The sequence below is a fragment of the Phycomyces blakesleeanus genome (genome assembly GCF_001638985.1).
Source record: "Phycomyces blakesleeanus NRRL 1555(-) unplaced genomic scaffold PHYBLscaffold_6, whole genome shotgun sequence".
NCBI classification, from domain to species: domain Eukaryota; kingdom Fungi; phylum Mucoromycota; class Mucoromycetes; order Mucorales; family Phycomycetaceae; genus Phycomyces; species Phycomyces blakesleeanus.
In genome coordinates, this window is record NW_017265139.1 from 486,924 (window position 1) to 509,575 (window position 22,652).

A 22,652-nucleotide genomic window follows, 5' to 3' on the forward strand; every position below is an offset into this window, starting at 1 on the left:
ATTATATAATTCCAAAGATTTCCCCATAATTAACAGGGAGATAAGGGCGAAAGAGAGTCCCAAGGTAAAAGTAAAGGCAAAAGGAAAAGCTTTTTTTTTATTAGGGTATTTACGGCTGGGCACACACATATGTAACATTTAGGGCGGAGAGGAGTCAATGGTAAAGGTTCAAATGTCTAAAACAATAAAGGGTGAATTGACAACCCCTTTGTCACCCAATATTTAATTTTGGTGAAAATTTTAAGCATTTTTTTTTTATTTTTTTTTACAATTGTGATAAATGCTGTTCGCCAATGTACGCGGTTAAACATCAGGTTAACTGAATCCGATAATTACACTCCGTCGTATAGAATCCCACTTTTTACTCAGAATCTGTATTTAATAGGGACCTTGGACACATCATATAATTTTTTTTTGAAACATTTAACCATATATGTAATTTTATACGGTCTCATGTTTCACATCCAATGCTTCCATATACAATGAAAATGTGTGATATTGCATTTATTGGCCATGTTAATTTACTAAACTCACGAACTTAAAATCATGTAATTAGTGCGAACCAAAGTTTGTTACTTTTTACCCTCAAACTGTAATAGCTGTTTAATTTTTTAGACATTAAAGCTAATAGACATTAATTAATATTTGTATATGTAGAATGCTTGCGCAAATAAAGGGGAAAAAACCTAATGCTGGGGCTATATGGATTTCTTTATATGCTTACTTGAAAACATAATTTGTTCTTTATTTCAAGTTTTATGTCATCGTTAGTTTAACAACATAAAATATCGAAAGATGATTGGTCAACACATTTTATATCATCTTTTTATATGATGTAAAATATTTTATATCATGTTTTTATATCATATAAAATAACGCGATTTTGAAACACACTATTCCTTTTTAAGAGCACAATCTCCGTCTAAATAAATTTTATATGATGTGTCCAAGGTCCCTAATATGTTCCTAAAATACCGTTTAAATCTATTTCTATAGAGGTTTTTTTTAAATTTTCTTATAAGAAAATAAGTTCTATAATTAAAGGTAGCTTAGCATATCTTTTTTTGTAATTAAAGTCCTTATTTTAAAATTTTCTGAATTACCTAATCAGCTAAATTTTGGCTTTTTTCTAACTCAACGCAGACTGAATGTTAAAAGTACGTACACAAATTTAAAATAACGAAAATCTGCACCGTAATTACTGTACCTACTATTATTATTACAGTTACAGTTAAGTTACAATTACAGTTACAGTTACGGTTAAGGTTACGGTTACGGTTACAACTGTAATTGCAATTACAGCCTAGACCATGTCAGTGTCCTCGGTCTTAAATAAATTGAACAACAGTCTCCTGTATATCATGTATTCTTTTATCTCCTTTGACAAAGAATAAGCTTTATAATACGAAATACAAAATTCAATAAATATATACATATAAATATAATTTAAGGTCGTGTAAAATTAGAATTATAATTGGCTAATTGCTATGTTCATTTTTCAAATATATATATATAAAGTTGACTTAAATGCCCGTTTAAGACACAGATAGAAAGTCAAATCAATACGTCACATATCATGACGCAACATGAGCGGACCTCAGGGGTGCCAATAGCCATTTTCTTAACCTACCAGAAGCAAGAGAGAAAGGAAGAAAAAAAATCCCTCCCCAACCCGTGAATTTTTTTAAGAAAAAAAAAATAAAAACACACACGACAAATCCTATATTTTTTTTTATTTTATTTTATTTTATATTTTTATATTTTATATATTTATCTTTCTCTCTCTCTTTTCTTTTCTTTTTTTTGTGTTTCTCTTCCCTATTTTTTTTCTATATAAATATATAGTATATATTTATTAATAATCCTATAAATCATGTCTGACGATTTTGATGATGAACTTTATAACGTCTACAATGGCGCCAAGGATGAAGCTTTCGCAAACGCGGACATTTATACTGAGGATTTCAAGGAAACTGCAAATGCCAGTCCTTCAAAGCCCAATGAAGGTGAATATGATCCTCCCCAAATAGCAGATCCTGCTGCTACTCAACCTGATGTTGTCAAACAAGCCCAAAATGATGGGCAAGAACACGAGTATCAAGACGCGTTGGATGTTAAGGAAGGAGAGCAAGAGTATCAACAACCTCAGCAAGCTCAACAACCTCAGCAAGTTCAGCAACCACAGCAAGTTCAGCAAGCTCAACAACCACAGCAAGATCAGCAGCAAATACAGCAGCAGCAACCACAGCCACAACAGCCACAGCAACAGGCAGTACAGCAACCTCAGCAAGTACAACAACCTCAACAACCACAGCAAGTACAGCAAGTACAGCAACCTCAGCAACCACAGCAGACAGCTCAAGCGCAGATTCCTCAGCAGCAGCAAGTGGTGCAACAGCCACCACAAAATGTGGGTCAAAACTTGAGTGGGGTTCAACAGAACGCGTATCCTTACAACGGCTATCGCAACTATCAGCAGGTGAATTCAAACCCTTACCAGGCCCAGCAAATGATGCAACGCCAGATGCGTCAGCCAGCTGCTCCTTATGAGGAAGGCGATGGCTCTCAGCCAAGAGCACCTTCCGTGGCTAGTGCAGCCAATCAAGATGAAGGGTAAGTTTTTCACTAATATATTTTTTTTAAAATTGTTGCTCGAACAGCAATTTGAAAAAAAAAAGCAATCGAAGCAAAAGCAAAAGCAAAGAGAGATATATGGGGGATCAAACAAGATAAAGAGAGAATGGGAGAGAATAAGCTGCATACAAAGAGAAGTTCCAAGTGCCAAGTCCAAGAAGAATATAGCAAGAAGTAGCCATACAAAGTCAGGAATACACAGACAGAAAGATACACATACAAACAGACAGACATACAGACAGACATACAGTCATACAATCATACATACAAAATGAATGAATGAATGAATGAATGAATGAATGAATGAATGAGAATGAAAGAAACAAAAAAAGCAATTCAGCCAAAAATTACTCTACAAGATTCAAGGCCATAGCTTAGATGCTCCAATCTCTCTGTCTCTCTATCTCTATCTCTCTTTAGCGAATCCCAGGTTTAGTGGTATTTTTATGATTGATAGTACAGTAATTAATCCTCGCTATATTCCTCTTTCTATATTTTATCTATCTATATTATATATCTACCTACCTACCTACCTACCTATTTTTCTTCATATTGTTTACGTGTGACTCTTGCAAATACAGAAAAATGTTTGTCGGAGGTCTCAATTGGGAAACTACCGATGGTAAGCGTCGCAAATTGAATGGTTTCTGTGAGAAAAGTACAAGGGGGTGGAAAAAACACACGCAAAATTAGGGTTAAAGAAGCAAGGCTTCAAAAAGCAAACACTGCACTCTGTACTCTGCACTGCACTCTGCACTCTGCACACTGCACTCTGCACTGCACTCTGCACTCTGCACTCTGCACACTGTATACTGCACACTGCAAACTACAAACTACAAACTACACACAAAGCACACTACAAACTACACACATACACAGAGAAGTTGCACATGAAAGAGGTTTAGAGCGGTATATTGATTCCAAGACACATGTACACAATTATTATTTTTATCTTTATTTTTGTGCGTGTGTTTGTATATGTATATAGAATCTTTGCGTCAATACTTTGCGCAGTTTGGAGAAGTCGCTGACTGCGTTGTCATGCGTGATCCTGCCACTGGACGCTCCCGTGGCTTTGGTTTCCTCACTATGCTGGATACCAATGTAGTCGATACCATTGTTAGCCAAGACCATTATTTAGATGGCAAACGAGTAAGTTGTAGCCTTTTAATTACTCTTATCATTATTATATTTGTCTTCTTGCTGTCAAAGTCGGATTACTCTTTTGTTCTGTCGTGGAAAACTTATTAAAGTCAATTTCTATCTGTCTGTGTACCTTACCTTACGTTACATTACATTACGTGTGCGTGTACGTGTGTTTTTTTTATTTGTTTTCTTTTTTTTCTGTATTGCAGATTGATCCTAAACGCGCCATTCCACGCGAGGAGCAAGAAAAGACAGAGAAGATCTTTGTTGGTGGAATCTCAGCCGAGGTTGACGAAGAAGAGTTCCGGGAGTTCTTTACTCGCTTCGGCAAGGTTACTGATGCCACTCTCATGACAGACCGTGACACTGGTAGACCCCGTGGTTTTGGCTTCATTACTTTTGAAAGCAGCAATGGTGTCGATGAAGCTCTGCGTCATCCCATGTTATCCATCAAAGGAAAACCGGTAAATATACTCTCTCTCTCTTTATATATATATCTGAGAGCGTACCTAGAAAAATCTACTTTTTTCCCCTCTCCTATTTTTTAATAGAAATGCAATTGTAATTGATCTCTAATCTTAATCATCACTTTTCTAGATTGAAGTAAAGAAAGCAATGCCAAAGTCAAAGCAGATGCGGAACGCTCCCGCATCTGGTGGCTTTGCACCTGGTTTTGGCGGGGCAGGACGCGGAGGTTACATGCCCAACAGCCGGTATGCGGGTGCCGCTGCTTATGGAAATCCTGTTGGAGGTGGTGCCGGACGTGGTGGTTACGGTGGCTTTAACAACATGTACGGAAACATGTACGGTGGCTATGGAAACTACAACATGGCAGCTGCTTACTATGGCCGTGCACCTGGCTACATGGGAGCACCTGCTGGAGCAGGCTATTATGGAAGAGCCAACGGTGCTGGTGGAGCTGGAGCTGCTCCCGGTGCTTATGCCGACGCACCTGGATATCAGACTGGTTACAGAGAGGAAGAAGTTGAAGAATATGGCCGTGTTGAAGAAGACGACGGCAGACCAAGAGATGAGAGACGGTTCTCAAGAGATTCGAGAGATCGTTCATCGTACGGAGCCCCTCGTGTGTACGGCGAAGTTGGCGCTGTAGCTAGCCCCGGTGGTGGTGGAGCACTTCACGCTTCCCAGAGCTCAAGAAACCACAGCCAGTACCGACCCTATTAAGATCAAATAAAAAAAAACAACCAAATATAATACATTCCCGTCTCCTTCTTTCCTTCCTTCTTTCCTTCCTTCCTTCAAACACACAAACACAACACACAATAAAAAAATAAAAGAGAAAGAGAAAGAGATAAAGACAAAGATAAAGATCTGCTTTTTTAGATAATTATATACAAGCCCACGCAAATACACAATACATACGTAGACGCACGCACGTTCACATACATAAATATACATACTTATTTACACTTGGGTACAAAAAATCACTTGTATTTTATTTATTTTTTGGTTTGTACCAAATCAAGTGGGTAGACACGCGATAGACGGAGTAAGAAGGCGTATTCCTCGTGGCAGTATTGGTGTAGAAGGAGTACGTGTACAACATCAAGTCGGATTTTGACAGTTGAGTATTTCCCTCCCAACCTCCTTATACAAAAAAAACTCATCCTTGATTAATATTTATTTATAAGGAAAATATATACACACCCACGCACACCCATACACCCATACACCCATACACATACACATATATATATATATATTACATGTGTATATAAATATATATCTTTCTCTTTACCATCATCCCATCCACACGTGTTGTGCAACTAACTTGCCTGCATTCACTATAACCATGATGTGACGTCGACTCCAAACACCTTTATTTTTGTCGAAACCTCCAAGATATCCTATTCACTCACTCTCTCCTCTACTTCTACCTCTTTTTCATTTTTATATACATATTTCTCTTCTCCCTCTTCTTTCCTTCCTATTATCATGAGAGAAATTATCCATCTTCAAGCTGGTAAGTTGGCCAAACACATCCCCAATTCTCACTCCTTATCCTCTCCTTTCCTTTTCTCTCCTCATCTCTCATCTCATATTTCATCCCATCTCATCTCATCTCATCTCATATATTTTATTTTTATCTTCTTAGGCCAGTGCGGTAACCAAGTACGACACAGCTAAATTGCATTTGATAGTTTATACAGTTGCTTACTTCGTTTTCATAGATTGGTCAAAAATTCTGGGAGACCATCTCTCAAGAGCACGGTATTGACACCAACGGTAACTACTGTGGTGACAATGATGTTCAATTGGAGCGCATCAACGTCTTCTACAATGAAGGTAGCCAGGGAAAATATGTTCCCAGGTAAGGCAATCATCAAAACATGAATCAATATCAATGATTATTTTATTAATATTTTTATTACTATTACTATTACTATTACTATCACTGTCATATTTTAGAGCCGTCTTGGTTGATCTTGAGCCTGCCACCATGGATGTGATTCGCTCCAGCCAATATGGCAAGATTTTCCGCCCTGACAACTTTATCAACGCCCAGTCAGGTGCTGGTAACTCGTGGGCCCGCGGTTACTACACCGAGGGTGCCGAGTTGGTTGAATCTATTATGGATGTCGTCCGCAAAGAGGCCGAGAACACCGACTGCCTCCAGGGTTTCCAGCTCTGTCATTCGTTGGGTGGTGGTACCGGTTCCGGTCTTGGTTCCTTGTTGTTGTCCAAGATTCGTGAGGAGTACCCCGACAGAATCCTCAGCACTTACTCTGTCGTACCTTCTCCCAAGGTGTCCGACACCGTTGTCGAGCCTTATAACGCTGTTTTGTCTGTCCATCAGCTGGTTGAGAACTGCGATGCTACCTTCTGTATTGACAACGAAGCACTCTATGACATCTGCTTCCGCACCCTTAAGTTGACCAACCCTGGTTACGATGAACTCAACCAGCTTGTTTCTGGTGTCATGTCTGGTGTTTCCACCAGTTTGCGTTTCCCTGGTCAATTGAACTCTGACTTGCGTAAGCTCTGTGTCAACATGGTTCCCTTCCCCCGTCTCCACTTTTTCATGGTCGGTGTTGCTCCCTTGACTGCCTTTGGTTCCCAGCAGTACCGCAACCTCAGCGTGCCTGAGCTGACTGCCCAGATGTTCGATGCTCGCAACATGATGGCTGCCTCTGATCCTCGCCACGGTCGCTACTTGACCGTTGCTACCATTTTCCGTGGTCGCCTGTCTACCAAGGAAGTCGAGAACCAGATGTTGGCTGTTCAGCAAAAGAACTCTTCTTACTTTGTCGAATGGATTCCCAACAGCGTCAAATCATCTTTGTGTGACATTCCCCCTGTTGGCATGAAGATGTCGGGTACCTTTATTGGTAACAGCACTGCCATCCAGGATCTGTTCAAGCGTGTCAACGAGCAGTTCACGGCCATGTTCAGACGCAAGGCTTTCTTGCATTGGTACACTAGTGAGGGTATGGACGAGATGGAGTTCACTGAGGCCGAGTCCAACATGAACGATTTGGTTTCCGAGTACCAGCAGTACCAGGAAGCCACTGCTGATGGTGAAGAAGAATACGAAGAAGAAGAATACCTCGAAGACGAAGATGCCTTAGAAGAATAAACCAGATCAACTTAACTTCATTTCACATTTCCTTTTTTTCTTTTCCTTTTTTGATACCAACGGCGCCAAGAAGACGATGCCCTAATAACATTTTCCCCTCTTTCTCAGCTGAAGACACAAACCGCAGTTTCATTTTTTACATCACTTTTCCCCTCCCCTTTTACACACTTTCACGCACAAACCCCAATGTAGCAAAGCAAAAACCAAGAAAATAAATATATATATACACATATATACATTCACAATATTTTTAGATCAATAAATTCTTTAAATAACCACAATACTCGGACAAATAATCAAACAGAAGTGTACGTTAATGATAGAGATCAAGAAATCGAGGGGAGTGTGAGAGTGTGAGTGGTATGGTGGTGTGCAGAATGGTGTCTCTTTCTTGTGTCTATGAATTTAAATTACCGCCGAATCTTGTATGACGTAAATCAAAATGGCCTTGAGTGGCTTGTAAGGCGTCAAAAAGAAAGAAAGAACTATTGACAGTCAACCAGACAGGGAGGCATATGATATATAAGGCATTCAGGTATCTAACCATACATTCGTAGAGATATAAAGGGAAAAAGGGAGATAAGAAGAGGAGATAAATAGTTATATATAAAAGGCAGAAAAATGGAATAAAATAAAATAAAGAGACAGAAATATGATTAGACCGACACCTACATACATAAGCCCGCTGCTGCGTTTTCATCATTATGATTTTTATTCTTATTTCCTTAATCCTTCCTCTGACTGACTTTGATAATATTCATCTATTGGCCGCCTTTCAACCAACCCTTTTTCATTATTTTATTTCAGAAACAAGTCGTTTCTTTGATAGTCTTCTGTACTGATTGATTGACTGAAATATAATATAAAATAAAATAAAATAAAATAAAAAACCCAAAAATTTCTTACTCTATTTCTGCTCTGTCCTGCAGCCTATCCTAATATATTACATGCCATGGCCCAACGCACGGACACAGCCATCTTCAAAGTACCCGAATACTTTTATGCTGTTGACATCAACTACCTAACGCACATGATAGGTATAGTCCTTTTAACATTTGTATTTCTTTTGTTATTTATTCATTCGCTTACTCACTCACTCATTTACTCATTTACTTCTTTATTAATTATGTCTATATGTCTACATGGCTTTTAATACTTTATTATTATTAAAACAAAAAACCAAAAAAAAAAACAAAAAACAAATAATTGAACTATCATGACTGACTAGCTGATATGCTCGGACGTCTTATATCCCACAATGACCTTATACCGCTCACGCCTAGCAACCTCACGCGCTTCCATTCCCGTACACCACCTAATATTTCCCTCTCTGACTATCTGCGTCGCATTGTCAAATATACTTCTGCCGAAAAGTCCTGTTTGCTGATTCTTCTCATCTACATTGACCGTATTTGCGAATCACATCCGCACTTCACAATATCCTCCCTCACAGTTCATCGTTTCCTGATCACTGCCGTGACAGTATCATCAAAGGCACTCTGCGACTCCTATTGTACAAATTCTCATTATGCCAAAGTAGGTGGTCTTTCGACCCAAGAACTCAATGCACTCGAGCTCGAGTTTTTGGCCTTAATTGATTGGCATTTGGCCAGTTCCGGGTTGATTTTACAGCAGTATTATGCTAATCTTGTTCAACAACATCCTTGCTATGAACGTGTCCGGTACGAAGACGACCGGCCCGTAGAAACCCGGAAACGAAGAAGGAGTAATGTAGACGACGTCGGTGACAGCCATGATAATCAAAATCAAAATAAGGATCGAGATCAAGGTCTGGAAGAAGAAGATTATGATGATGAGGATGAAGATGAGGACGAAGGTGAAACAGTGGAGGATAATGTGGGTGCGCAATATAATATTCCCGGTGAAGATTTGAGTGATGCGATATCGGATGAAGAAGAGATCGCAAGGGCAACTGCGTGTCTGGATGATGAAGAAGAAACAGCACGCCATTTTGATGAATTATTAGATATGGGCTGGATACCCTATATTGCATAAGAGAAGAAGTGCCTCTTGATATTTATAACAGGAAGGTTTTTTCTTCTTCTTCCTATTCTTCTTCTTCTCTTTTATGACATGTACATCACAAAAAAAAGTATTTATGGATCAAGACAAAAAAACACAATCATCTACACACTCACTCACACACACGTGCACATGTACACACTACACATACATACATTCATACATATACACATACATACATATAATACACATAAACGCAAGCATGAGCACAGACACAGACGCAGGCACAGGCACAGGAACAGGCACAAGTACGGGCACAGGCCCAGACATAGGCACTAACACAAGTATAATTACAATTGCATATGCATACAAACACGTTTGTAAAGACTGTTTATCTGGTTCTATTTCACAACACTATCCAAGTCTTCTTCATATTTATCTCTACTCAATTTCTTCTTGTTTTTTTTTAAAAGAAAAACAAGAAGTATTGAACAAGAAATAATTCCTAATCTCAGTTACTATCTTGAATAGGCGTTTGTACACATATCTATATATAAATACATTTATTAATATTACATACATAAAACGCAGAGCGTTCTTATGGTCAAATATGCCCTGGTCTCTTCTCTTTCCTTATCATAACTCATAGATTTTCTCTCTATTTCCAAAGTGCAATCTCCATGGAAACTAAATTAAAAGCACAAAAAAATAAGAATAATAAAAATAAATAAAACAAAATAAAATAAAATAAAAAAAGTGTATAAAATTCGGATAACTTTGTCAGTCACGTCCCCCAGACCCAAAAGAATCATCGATCCTTCCTTTTTCTACCCCCTTTTTTTGTCAACACAAAATCCAAAAGAAGTAACCATGTCGTCCTGGGGTAGTTTCTCTCAGACCTATGTCAATCCCGAGAACTTGATTGCAGCAGAAAAACAGGTCGATGCCTTTATGGGACTTTACAATCGGTAATATAATTTTCTCTTTATCTTTTGTTTTTGCTCTTGCTCTTGCTCTTGCTCTTTTTGTGAATTAGCTTGTCAATGTTGTGATATTCATTCGTTTACTAATACACAAAAACAAAACAAAACAAAACAAAAAAAAATCCTAAAGAATCCTCGAAACATGCCAAGTCAAATGCGTTCCTACCGATTACCATGAACCTGACCTGAACAAGGGTGAATCGAAATGCATTGACCGATGCGTAGGCAAATATGTTGGATTCCAAAAATTGATTGCCCAAAAGATGGAAGAGAATGGCCCTACTCCTCCAACTTCCAGCTCATTCTCCCCTGACAATCTCTCAGAAACTGGCAACTAAGAAATATATAGCCTCAGCTTTATGCACACCGACACATATCCACATCCACTTACACCTACACCTACACCTACACACACACACATTTATATATACACAAAAGATAAACCATAGATTTATAGACAAATACAAAGAAATCAAAAGCGAGAGCGAAAACAAAAGCGAAAACGGAGAAACACACACAAATACGCACGAAATATTATGGAAAACAAGAATAATGTTTAACAGTTTCGAGAAACAACAATTATACACAAACTTAGTTCTTGAATTGGGTGCGGATTTTGCTAATTTTGATACTTAAAGATCAAGTGAGAAACTCGGTTTCTTTTTTTTACGACTGTGAAATATATCCTTTCTCTATCTCTCTATTTATTTTATTCTGTATTGTGGATTGGTTTTCATGACTGTAAAAAGTATGTAGGTTATTTGACAGGCCATAAAAAGAAACCTAATGTTTCTTAAAATACGCCAATTACCTGCCTTTTGTAGGTTATTTAAAATGGGAATACTTGTAGATTTTGAAATAAAGAGAGTAATAAACTATATATGTGCCAGACTTTGTGTGGTATATCAAAGTATTGTATGCATAATATATGAATAAACAAACATATACATAGACTAAATTACGCCCATGTATTTATATAAGCTTTTAATGAAGGCTTTGTATACTTTGAGTTAACAATATCTTTTTTTTTAAAAAAAAAGTCTACAGCCGGACTTTTATGAAACTTAAAAACCTTGTGGCAATGATTTATAACTTATATATATATGTATATTTGAAGTCTTTGTTTGTCATGCTTACATATTCAGCACTGTTGTACAATACAAAGATATCAATTAGAATTTCAGTTATTTCCAGCTGATATTATTATCAAAAAAAAAAAAGACAAACTTGGAGACAGTCAATTTGGTAAGGTCTAGACCAAGTCTTTGAAGACTTCAAGTCATGAATAGAATTTCTAGAGAGAGAAAAGTAACTTGCTTGAGTATGGTAAAAATGTCAAATCTTCCATAACCGCTAGCAAAATCCTTCTATTCTTCAGGAAATAATCAGAGATAGTTCATCGATTCCGTGGTTGTTTTGAGAAACACTATTGAAAACATTTGACCAAAAATACTCAATCGATTCGTAAGGCTCAAAACAAATTGAATTCTGATAATTAATATCAAAATGATCCCTCATCAAATGAAGAAAAAAAAATCTCACTAGGGTGCACCTTTTTTATAATAGACAATTTTTGAAAAGAGGACATTTTTTGGAATTTAAGTACCGATTCCAAAATAGTATTTTTAAAGTCAGAAATGTGATATTTATTGATTTAATCTCAGCTTACGATGAGATTTGTGAAGCTTTGAGAATTGTTTCACGATTTCAAATGCATGTTCAGCATCATGACCAAGACTGTAGGCATTGATGTAGGCAAAACTTTTGTGGAAGTATCTTCGAATCTTTTCAGGGACATCATCTTCTGGTGGGCAAACAATATCCAGAAATGAATTGATTTTTCTATTCAATGATTGAAAAGAATAATCACATTCACGTCGTGCTTCTTTCTTGGCTGCTTCCCAGTATCTTTCGATCCAATTACATTCACAGTGGTATTTTGGATACAGTTCAAATTTGTGTCCACTGCCTTCAACTATTTCTTCGAGTGCTGATTTTTGGTTGGCAAAGTCTGGTTGTCTCTCCATAATATGGATTGCACAACATCTAGAATCAGCTGTCGCGACATTATTACAAGAACGTTTTAAAGAGTATCTCTCTGCTTCGTTTCTATACATAGAACGTTGCTGTAATATGCCGCGAAGGCCAATGAAATATTTTTTGTATTTTTTATTCTAAGTATGAATAGTTTATAGACACGTCTTTTAGCATAAAGTGATCCCTTATTGTAATTGTATAAATTATGTTTCTATTCGGATAGGATTGTATATAAATCACTTACTTTATGGAGCCGAGACTCGATTACTTCATATTCTTTAAGTTTTTCTTCATTACTCTTTTTTTGAAAAAAAAACTTTTTGCTGTTCTGCATAGTCGTATTGCTTTCTGACATAAAATGAGCTGTCACGAAATTTTCCCTGGCCTGAGTCACTGTCTTTTACTTCAATTGCACACAAGTTCATGTTTTGTGCCAAAAGAGCGTCTTCAGGATAGGCTTTATGATTGCTGCTTTGATCAAAAAGAAAGACAGCTACTGCATTTGGGTGTATGGCATTGAAAAGAGGTATTATATCTGTAAGCTGGGCACACATATGACTACTTTTCCAATAGCCTTCGTATTGAGCTCCAGGATAAAATACTACTCGCGAAGTTTTGTACTGGTCTCCTACATATCCTCTCATTGTTCCATGACAAGGGCATTGGAACTCGGAGATCATTATTGATCTACCCTCAGACTTTGGCAAACAATAGCTTTCACCATCTTCCACCCAGGCGTACTTTTGATAGTCATTAGCATAGAATGTACTTTCGTTATGTGTGACAAATACATGCTGTTTGACACCTTCTGGCAATTGAGGATATGACACAAGAGAAGGTGTAACATTGTCATATTTCTCAGAGTATTAATAGTATTCCATCATGCGTTTGCTCCATGCATTTCTATAAGTAAGCACATCCTCGCGCTCATGCCCATCAAAGTATACAACTTTTCCTGTAAAATAAACATAAGTTATATTAATGTGACATTCTATTTTTATAAAGAAAACCGCATTCTGGTTTTCTATATTTGCCTACCTAAATGCTTAAAATGAAATCCCCAAGATATCAGCTTTCGTCTTAGGCAATCTGTAGACAACGGCTTAATTGCACTACCTTCGATCTCTAACTCATCTGATAGTAAGCTGCTACCAATGGCCTTAGGCAGAATGACTTCTTTCAAGTGGACTGAAAGTCCAGCAATACTTCTTTTAGCTCTTGGCTGACTTCTGAACCATTCGAGTATTTGCTGCTTGATGTCTTCATCATCAAGAACAGAGACACGTTTGGCATGCTTGCCTTGTGCACCAAGACTGATTCGTCTAGTCTCCAAATACTCCTTTGCATGTTGGCGAATCTTACGGGCTCTGTACCAAGTAGATTTTTGCTTGTATACAATGTCGCTTGCAAACTTAGAAGCTGCCATTTTCTTCATGTCCGTATTGATCAAAGCATATAAGTAATGATATGCTCCTTCGTACTTTCCCATCTCTGCTACACCAAGTTTTTGCTGCTCTGAAGTCGAACTGGTGACAGGTACTGCGAACTTTGACAAGTCAATGATTGCGTCTTTTACTCTGGTTTTGAACTCTTCCTTTGACTCGACTTCATCTGCACTATCACTTTCTTCATCCAATCCAATTTCTGTCTCAGCAGAAGAAGAGTTTGCGATAGGCAAAAAAAAGGAGTCAACTCTAGCACTTCCTTTTGCTGCTTCTCTTTCTGCCTTTTTCAGTCTACGAACATGTCGAGATGAGTATGATGAACGATTGCGACTGTATTTTCCATTGAGAGCATCTTAGCTTTTTTGGTCCAAGAAAGTCCGAGATTTTTGACATCACTGCCAGAAGATTCCGAAATCTCGGGGGTAGGATTAACTTCCTTTCTAACTAACTCTACACTTTCGCTCTGAGTGTGAGAAAGTCTTTTAGCAGCAGCTTTTTGAGATAAAGCTCTCATTTTAGAATTGATTTTTGGCATTGTCGATTGTGTTTTTATCAGGAACAAATTGTTTTTTTTTTAAAATAGATTGTCTTATTTAGTAACGTTTTACATTATGTAAGTTGATAAAGAACTCAGTTGGTTATATTATTGGTTGAAAAATGAAGCCATCATTTTGGCCGCACTGCTTAAACACTGAGATGTTACCTTGTTTAAAAAAATATTTTTGCAGAAAAGTAGTAGATGTCTCACCGCAGAGAGTTTCTAAATAGCATTAAGAGCATATTAAAGCAAACAGAACTCAAAAATATTAAGATCCCAGAAAGCCTTTTGGTTTTCTAGTTTTATTAATAAAAAATACACACTATAAAAAGATGCACTATACGTTATACAAATATCAAATTAAAACCCAGGGAGCATTATTATTGGCCAGAAAATGAGGACATTTTTTGAACCTCCCTGCTTAAATATCGAAACTTCATCTTGCTTAAAGTTTTTTTTTTGCAGAGAAGTAAAAGAAGTCTCACCGCAGAGATCTTGTAAATAGTAAAGCAAACGACTCAGCGGTAACAAAATTCAAAAAAATTAAGATCCCATAAAGCCTTATGGTTTTCTAATTTTACATATAAAAATTGTCGATTATAAAAAAGGTGCACCCTATACATATTTTATCTTACATTCGTCTTTCTATTGGGAGATCCATGTGAGCTTTGCTTGATTAAGCACTTTTAATTGGATAACACGCTTTACCCAGAATGTATATATCTAGATAGCTGACTGCTTTATATGTACAGCTATCCTGATTGGAAACTATTTTTTGAAGATTTTGTTTATTTAAAGGTTTATATGGATAATAGTGTAACTAGTTTTACAGAAACTTTTTAAAATCTATTTTATTATTGGTTGATATTATTATATGATAAATAAATATTTAATCGTTACTATTATTGACCATCATTCTTATAGTACATCGCGTATTGCGTATATTAATATTGATAAAAAATGCTATTGTACTTACTATCTTATAGTGCTTCTGAAGTAGTAGCCTTTCTATAGCGATCTTTCCATAGATGACTAACTCTTGCGACTGATGCCCAGTTCTGATGACACCTTGTAAAATCAATACCGTGTTCTTTGAGAGTATTTGCGTGATTGGCACAAATCTCCTTTTTATCTGCTTGAGGGATGGATTTCCAACTAGGAGAAGGTCCCAGAGCCTGGACAGAAGGAAGAAGAGCTAGGTTGTCACATGCAAGACGTGTACAGTTTTGAAGTGTTGTTCTATTTTCCTTGGTCAATTTGACTCCAAGATCTTTGGCCATCATTTTATAAATATGCTTCACAGTTATGCCTCTTATGTTGCTTACTGGTCTTGGAATAGAACCAGTAGAAACCTGTAGAATATAAAGTCAATACAAAGAGCTATATGCATTTTATTATTTACTTGCATTGTCAGAGGTTGTAGCAAAAAAATCTGGAGTGCGAAGTGCATTCAAGCTGGTAGTGATGCTTGCCATTTCAGTCAGAATTGCATCCTGTCTTTCTTTCAATTCCTCTTGGCCTTTCTGTATGTCAGTCAACGTGTCTTGTATATGTTGGAGTAATTGTATAACTGTGTTATTTGTAATTGTCATAGTAAAAAATAAAATAAAGCAAGTTAGATGTACGGGGTTTTTTATGGAAAAGGAAGAAGAGAATATATATATATATTTCAAGCGTCATGATTAGTTTCGTATTCTTTGAATAAATCTATTGGCTGGTTTTAATAAGAGGTATAATTTTATTATTTTATTTTTTAATGACAACATGCATTATATAGCTTCCTCGTTTGAATCCTAAGCGCACATTTGAATGATCTATGCTATTATTTTTTGAAATAGTGGTTTAAAGGCATGTCTTTAGAAAGCAATTATATCTGCTTTTACTTCTATGCTAAAGTATACAAAAGCATACATAGTTTGACTTAAACTCAACTGTGGCCGAAAACTATCGCTTTATTCTCTCATCAATATCTTGCATATTATTAAAAAGAAAGGGAGACACTGGATCACGTGATAAAGCGACCCAGTCAGTGCAAGGCAATCTATCTATATCTTTAAAAAGGGGGGATACTCTGCGTATGGCTTACATTTGATCTCTATATTTTTAAAGCAAGATTATTGATCACTCTTGGACGGATAACACCCAATGTAATTGTGCTCCCAATTGAGATAAACAATAGAGACAAGTAAACATTTAACTATCAATTGAATATCTGACTCTTGCACATATTATAGTCAATGTTAATTGTGCACCCAATTGAAATAAACAGTAGAGAAGTATCTAAAGATAAGGATGAAATTGCACATTATATAACAGTTGAAGCTACACAAGATAACTTTTGGCTATCAAGACAGCTATAGAAATTTGAAAGGCTTTCATAAATTTAGACAAACAGGTAGTACACATGGGTAATGAGCACTTAAATTGATATCAATATAAAGACCATATAATAGACTTTAGGAAGAAATTTTATCATAAATGCTTGAAGATGAGTATACTATATATGAAATAAAGAAGAAACAAACTAAATAATATAAGTGCTATTATTGCTATTTTATTTGAACCAATGTTTTCAATTTTCTGTATGGATTATGTTTGTTTTTGTTTTAGTGTTGAAAATTTATGAGTAAAATATTTAAATAAACTTGGACAAATAGTTTTTTCTTTCTTAGAATAGTACAATTATTGCCTATTAACCTGTCTCAATGGGAACAGCTAGTTTATCTCGTAACTTGATTATTTCTTTTATTTTTTTTTAAAAAAAAATTGCTGTGGACAGACTAAAAGTTCAAAAAAGGAAAAGAAAGGGCAAAATGTTTGAACGATTTTTACTGCATGGTCTCCTTTTATTGTCACACGAATTGAGTAGAGGGGCATGCTTTTGATGGAGAAGACACTCTATAGAATTCAGAGCTTAGAAAAACCAGTAATAAAACACTTTTACATGATAGAAGAGATGATACTGTGAGTACTGAATTTTATCTAATATGGATTTGAACTTTTTTTTTTTGAACTTTTTAGTCTGTCCACACCGATTTTCCCCTACTTTTATTTCTGACTTTTAATAATTTTCAATTAGAATCTTCAGTTACCACAAATGTAAAGTATGTAGTTAAAATGTACTTTTGTTTCTTTTGAGATTTGATTTTAGATGGTCAGTTTGCTCTTTATTAACCATTTCAAAAAACAAGGGCTTATTTATTTTAACTTGAGATTCTGGTAAGTTTTTAATTATTTTAGATAAAAAATAAAGCCACAAATTGAAAAAACTGCCTCCATTTCTTGTAGTAAGAATTCACTAGGCCAAGGTTTAGACACCTTTCTTTTTCTTAGTTCTCTCAGAGTTGAGCGTAATTTTTAAGCTCAGTAGATTTTGTCAACACCAGTCATTTGTAATTTTGATTTCCACATATACTTTAAAAGATCGATTAATTTGTGTTTAAAAGACGCCCAGGACCCTTCAGTTTTTGGTTTTGGTTTTTTATCAGTGAGGTAATCTGAGTAGTCTGCATCATTGGTAGGGTCTCTTACACTATGAAAGAAAATAAGAGACTCTGGCAAGAGCTTTTTGCAAGATTTATGGATGTTCAATATGTGCTTTAAAGTAGAATTTAGTTGAAGTATTTGATGAGCCACTACTCTTGAGCCGTTTTGGTCAAGTAGGTAGTCGTAATATAATAATAGTATTTGATTGAAATAATTTATTTTATTATTTATTTCCAATGAATTAAGTTAAGGAGTAATCGTTGGTCGTCAATTTTGTTCATGTCACTCTTACTCACTCATATAAATCGTTATTTATATCTCTCTCTATATGTGTGTAGATGTATATATATATATATTGCGTGTCAAAACATGAATCAAAATGTGTCTTCTCATTTATAATACTTGAAAATTAAAGAAATTGAAATAATGTATATATAGGCATAACCTCTTCAGTGACAAAACCTAAATTTTAGCTATTTACTTAATAAAATATATATTTCATAAAGCAAGTATGTATTCTGTACAGAAATTTTCCAAAATGCATTGACTTTATAAATAGGCGTCTTACAAACATTAACTATCTGATCTACCTTTTCATTCCACCTTGTTCAGGTACGTCTGGGCAAATATCTGCTAGTAATATACAAACTATATAAACACACAGGAACAAAAGAAACACTATAAGTAACAGAGGTAGTACTAGAACAATAGAGTGTAATATTATAAATATTTCACAAAATCCCACTGTCAAAAATAAACTGGAAGACAAAAGGCGTTACACTTGCATGAGATGTAGAAAATAGCGATTCATTCAAGATCATTTCTTTTACTTTGCATATTTTCTATAAGGTCACTACCTGTTTAAATACCATGGACAGATCGATTAATTATGATACACGATATATCTGTATTTTAGGACTATTCGGATACTATTAAAAGCGTCGAAATACAAATATACATATCCAAAGTTAAAGAATAAATCAAGTGTATAGCTCTATTATTTCCTAGTGTATGTTTTGCTTTGAATATGCCTAATGCTTTGAATGGCATGGGGATTGTACAAGCACAATTTTTCTTTGTTTTTTAATTATTAAATAGACCATTAAGAATATGTATATAAAGGGGAATAGAGACGGAGATGAGTTTTTGAAATATTTGTTTTTTTTTGTATTTTCACGCTGTAATTAAAAGTGTAACCAAAGCTTACTTGGTGACAGTTGAGGATGTGTCTTTATTGTCATTTTTTTTTTAAAAAAAAATTGGTGCCACTTTCGATGTAAATAGACAAGAATGGAAGTATGTGTGGGCGAACAAAGCATGAACATATTGAACTTTAAGGAATATTATCTTTTTTTTTAGAATCTTTTGCTACTTAAAACACCCATTTTCTTCTTCATCTTCTTTAGTACTATGGAATCCTATTATTGATAGGTTATATGCCTTCTCCCCTTCTTTTTTAATTATACTTTATTTACTAATATTTAATATTGACTTTTAGATAGAGAATTATTTATTTGTAAAGGAGTATCATCGTACAAGATATATAAGTATGTGTATAGATGTACATGTACCTTTGAACTTTGACATTATTGTAACAAGAATATATTGCCATCACACGATGAGATATTTATGCCTCTCAAAATTGTTACTCAACCAACTTGAATTTTATTTTATTTTTTAAAAAAAAACGGCAAAAAAGACCAAATTGTTCAGTTTGTATGCCCACGACTTGTCTAATTGAAGTAATGAGTTGTTTTTTTTTAAAAAATTATAATAATAATACAACTACTATTACTATTACTGTTTGCCTATAAACTTACCGGGAATACAATGAATGCTTTAATTGTCTTGTCTTTAAGTGTATATATGTATACATATCCAAAAGAAAGTTTAATTTAATTTGATAGTAGATAATAGATAGTGTACTATCTCTGTTATCTAACTGGAGTTGCATAGCTTAATAAACGTGTATTTAATCAATCTTAAAAAATATTTTATTTCGGATATATAATACTTTATAACACCCACACTCTTCTATATAGTATGTGTGCCTGTGTTACTGTGCATTGAGTCGTTGATATTGAAAACTCCACTTCTGAATCTCATTTCTGTAATTTTGTAGACAAATGAAAGCACTCTGATAAAGAATGTGTTTGTTTATCAGATACGCTAAATTCATTGTCAATAATAGTAATAATATACGATAAAGAATCAAAGAGAGCTTCTGTATATCTATACATATATTTAAATATTTTGTAGGCAGGTATAATTTATTTATTTTTTAACCTGTTCCAAGTTTCTCCCTATAAAACCCCTCATTAGTATATAATTACCCGAAACGCACACACACACAAACACACACACAGAAAGAAAGAAAAAGAACAATATAAAGAGAAAGTTTTTGTACGATATATATATGTATATAATACGTGGTACTTATAATATCTTTTTATAACCATTCACAAACCAGCGAAAATAAAATAAAGAAAAGGTTCTTGGGAAAATGTATACTTGGCTGTCATTTTTTATAAGAATAAAAATAAAGTATATAAAAGCAAAGAATAAGAAAAGGAATAAGACAAACGTATACAGGGTATTGGAGAGTAATGTAAAGGGTAAAAAAATAAAATAAAATAAAATAAATACAGGAAGGAAAGAATAAAAGGAAGGAAGAGAGCATGAGACAGGGATATGATAGAGCTGTTTGGTCTGGTCTGGTCTGGTTTGAGTTGTTCTTGTTCAATTTGGGTTGGTTTGTTTTGTGGTATTTTTGTGTATGTATAGACTATTTACTATCAATAAATATACATCACCCTTTGTATGGTGACGATGCCAATCTCTTGGCTTTTGATGAGACTGACAGCGAGTATGGCGAGTAGCGCAAATGTGAAGTCTTTTCTGGTTTTATTGACCGCTGCCTTGACGTTGGCGAGTTTGGGCTTGCCGACCTTCTAGACAGTGAGTCTTTTTCTGTTGATTTTGAAGAGTCAACAGCCACAGGATATGGAGGTGTGATGGGTAGGACCTGGTCTGCATCATTGTCTGGGGAGATTTCACTGGGAGATTTTAGGACCTGGTCTTCTTCTCTTTCTTCATCGTCTTCTTCTTCTGCCTCTTCTTCTGCTCCCGTGTCACACACCGTGAGAATACGTAACGGTGGAGGAAAGATATTAAGATTCGTAAGTTCTACCAAGGTCTGTTGCTGTGACATTGCGTGCGTTAAAAGCTGGTCTCCATAAACTTGCATGTCCTGAAGTCGAACATGAAGATCGAAATTACACAGAAACAAAAACTCCAGCTCTAGTTGATTGAGCTCTAATAGAGACAACCCTCCGACCTATAAGAAAAATACATAGAATTTGACATAGGTATATTTAAGTATAAAATGTATAAATATGTATTTTTTTTTTAAAAATATAATAGATATAATAGATATAAATACACAAAGATAGATACGCAAAGATATTTCTAGACTCTAAAAATGTATTTTGATTTTCTCTTTCCCCAAAAAGATATTTCGATATTTGTTCTGTTGTCTTTGACTTTCTTTGCTTTTGATTCTGATCTTGATTTTATTACCTTTGCGTACCGAGTATTGGAATAGAAAACATCTGACGTAAGTTTAGATGCAACGACGATACTTTGTATATATTTATGTTTTTGAAAAGACACAAAATTGAAGAAAGAAACATACAGGCTTATAAGTATTAGGTTGAATGATGATTGCGTTCATTATTTCAATAAAAAATTAAGGTCCTAATAATAATGATAGTATAAAGGTAGATATGTATATATAGGGGAGGGGAGGGGAGGTACCTCGAAATAAGTAGCCTGTGGATATTGAGTGAACTGATGGCAATCCTGTTTTTCTTTAATTTTGCGATTCGATCAAAATAAACAAGTATAGAAAGCAGAACTTCGTTTGGAAATGGAGCAAATTTGAGTATTCTAGACATATATGCTTGGACAGCAATGTTTGGTACAGCCCGAGAATGGAAGTGTGTGATATTTTCTGATGTGAGAATGCGATCGTTTGTGCTGATAATCGAGTTTATCAAATTGGCTACGATCTTGAGTAGCAGAGGAACAGGAAACTCGGCAATATCGAGATGGTAGTGTGGCATATGTCGATTTGATTCTGATTTCGGTTTTTGTTTGTGTTTGTGTTGTTTGTTTGTTACGCTGTTATTTGCTCGTAAATTTAAATGCCTTTTTTATATGGTTGTTAACTTGATATGTCTTAATGTATAAACGGATACATATATTGGAAACAATATAAGAAGAACGCAAATAATATAGACTTTTAGTTAGAGAAATATATAGTCGGCTAGCCGTTTGGTTGTCTGGATGCCTGACTGTCGTTTTGTTCTCCTTTTGTTTGATTGTATTTGTGGGTGTAATGCTGTATTGCTTTGCTAAAAAAAAAGAGTAAAAACAAAGCCTATAAAACTGTAAAATTGAGAATAAGAAGAAGAGAAAAAAAAGAAGGAGCCCAAGTAAAGAGGGAGAAGGTAGATTTATAAACATTCTCCTAGAAGGTGCCTCTAATGACAGCCTCAAACAAAAGAGCCACTTTCGGGGAGTACTAATCCAGTGAAAGGGTTGCTGTACCATATATAATAATTTTTTTTTGCCATTTTTTTACGTGATTTATCTCTAGCTGGAAGATAAGGCCCGTCAGATCACACGCAAATGAAGGGACGTGAGGGCTTCTGTCCAATCTGATGGCTGAGTGAGCGCATTCACCTACACCCCTGGAGAGGACTCTTTAGGCGCGTGCAATACAACCGCCATTTGGTTGG

General features: G+C 35.5%; 8 protein-coding genes across 8 annotated transcripts; 4 read left to right on the forward strand and 4 right to left on the reverse strand.

Annotated features, from left to right (window-relative positions):
• Positions 1-3,216: 3,216 nt before the first annotated feature.
• PHYBLDRAFT_109973 (hypothetical protein) lies at positions 3,217-4,328 on the forward strand (the record flags this gene model as incomplete). The annotated part of the gene is made up of 3 exons (XM_018428145.1): positions 3,217-3,256; positions 3,623-3,786; positions 3,990-4,328. Coding segments are annotated over 3 exons (543 nt in total), but the record flags the coding sequence as incomplete, so codon positions are not given.
• Positions 4,329-5,736: 1,408 nt separating this feature from the next.
• On the forward strand, positions 5,737-7,660 carry PHYBLDRAFT_186072 (hypothetical protein; the record flags this gene model as incomplete). Its single annotated transcript, XM_018439188.1, has 4 exons — positions 5,737-5,764; positions 5,897-5,913; positions 5,973-6,112; positions 6,211-7,660. The coding sequence occupies 4 exons, from the start codon at positions 5,737-5,739 to the stop codon at positions 7,376-7,378; spliced, it is 1,353 nt and encodes a 450-aa protein (XP_018293949.1). The 3' UTR covers positions 7,379-7,660.
• Positions 7,661-8,602: 942 nt separating this feature from the next.
• PHYBLDRAFT_7078 (cyclin) lies at positions 8,603-9,051 on the forward strand (the record flags this gene model as incomplete). Its single annotated transcript, XM_018442334.1, has 1 exon — positions 8,603-9,051. A coding segment is annotated over one exon (449 nt), but the record flags the coding sequence as incomplete, so codon positions are not given.
• A 1,174-nt stretch (positions 9,052-10,225) lies between these two features.
• Positions 10,226-10,637, forward strand: PHYBLDRAFT_9598 (hypothetical protein; the record flags this gene model as incomplete). The annotated part of the gene is made up of 2 exons (XM_018443938.1): positions 10,226-10,329; positions 10,475-10,637. Coding segments are annotated over 2 exons (267 nt in total), but the record flags the coding sequence as incomplete, so codon positions are not given.
• Positions 10,638-12,146: 1,509 nt separating this feature from the next.
• PHYBLDRAFT_101283 (hypothetical protein) lies at positions 12,147-13,046 on the reverse strand (the record flags this gene model as incomplete). Its single annotated transcript, XM_018427635.1, has 2 exons — positions 12,147-12,518; positions 12,699-13,046. Coding segments are annotated over 2 exons (720 nt in total), but the record flags the coding sequence as incomplete, so codon positions are not given.
• A 2,081-nt stretch (positions 13,047-15,127) lies between these two features.
• PHYBLDRAFT_158170 (hypothetical protein) lies at positions 15,128-15,999 on the reverse strand. Its single transcript, XM_018433748.1, has 3 exons — positions 15,771-15,999; positions 15,341-15,716; positions 15,128-15,210 (listed from the first exon to the last, which is right to left on the reverse strand). Exons 1-2 carry the CDS (start codon positions 15,954-15,956, stop codon positions 15,345-15,347), a joined length of 558 nt encoding a protein of 185 aa, XP_018293953.1. The 5' UTR covers positions 15,957-15,999; the 3' UTR covers positions 15,128-15,210; positions 15,341-15,344.
• A 1,728-nt stretch (positions 16,000-17,727) lies between these two features.
• Positions 17,728-19,091, reverse strand: PHYBLDRAFT_59444 (hypothetical protein; the record flags this gene model as incomplete). Its single annotated transcript, XM_018440494.1, has 4 exons — positions 17,728-18,004; positions 18,441-18,498; positions 18,681-18,707; positions 19,058-19,091. The coding sequence occupies 4 exons, from the start codon at positions 19,089-19,091 to the stop codon at positions 17,728-17,730; spliced, it is 396 nt and encodes a 131-aa protein (XP_018293954.1).
• Positions 19,092-20,659: 1,568 nt separating this feature from the next.
• PHYBLDRAFT_59445 (cyclin) lies at positions 20,660-21,974 on the reverse strand (the record flags this gene model as incomplete). Its single annotated transcript, XM_018440495.1, has 3 exons — positions 20,660-21,187; positions 21,430-21,490; positions 21,667-21,974. 3 exons carry the CDS (start codon positions 21,972-21,974, stop codon positions 20,660-20,662), a joined length of 897 nt encoding a protein of 298 aa, XP_018293955.1.
• Positions 21,975-22,652: the final 678 nt, after the last annotated feature.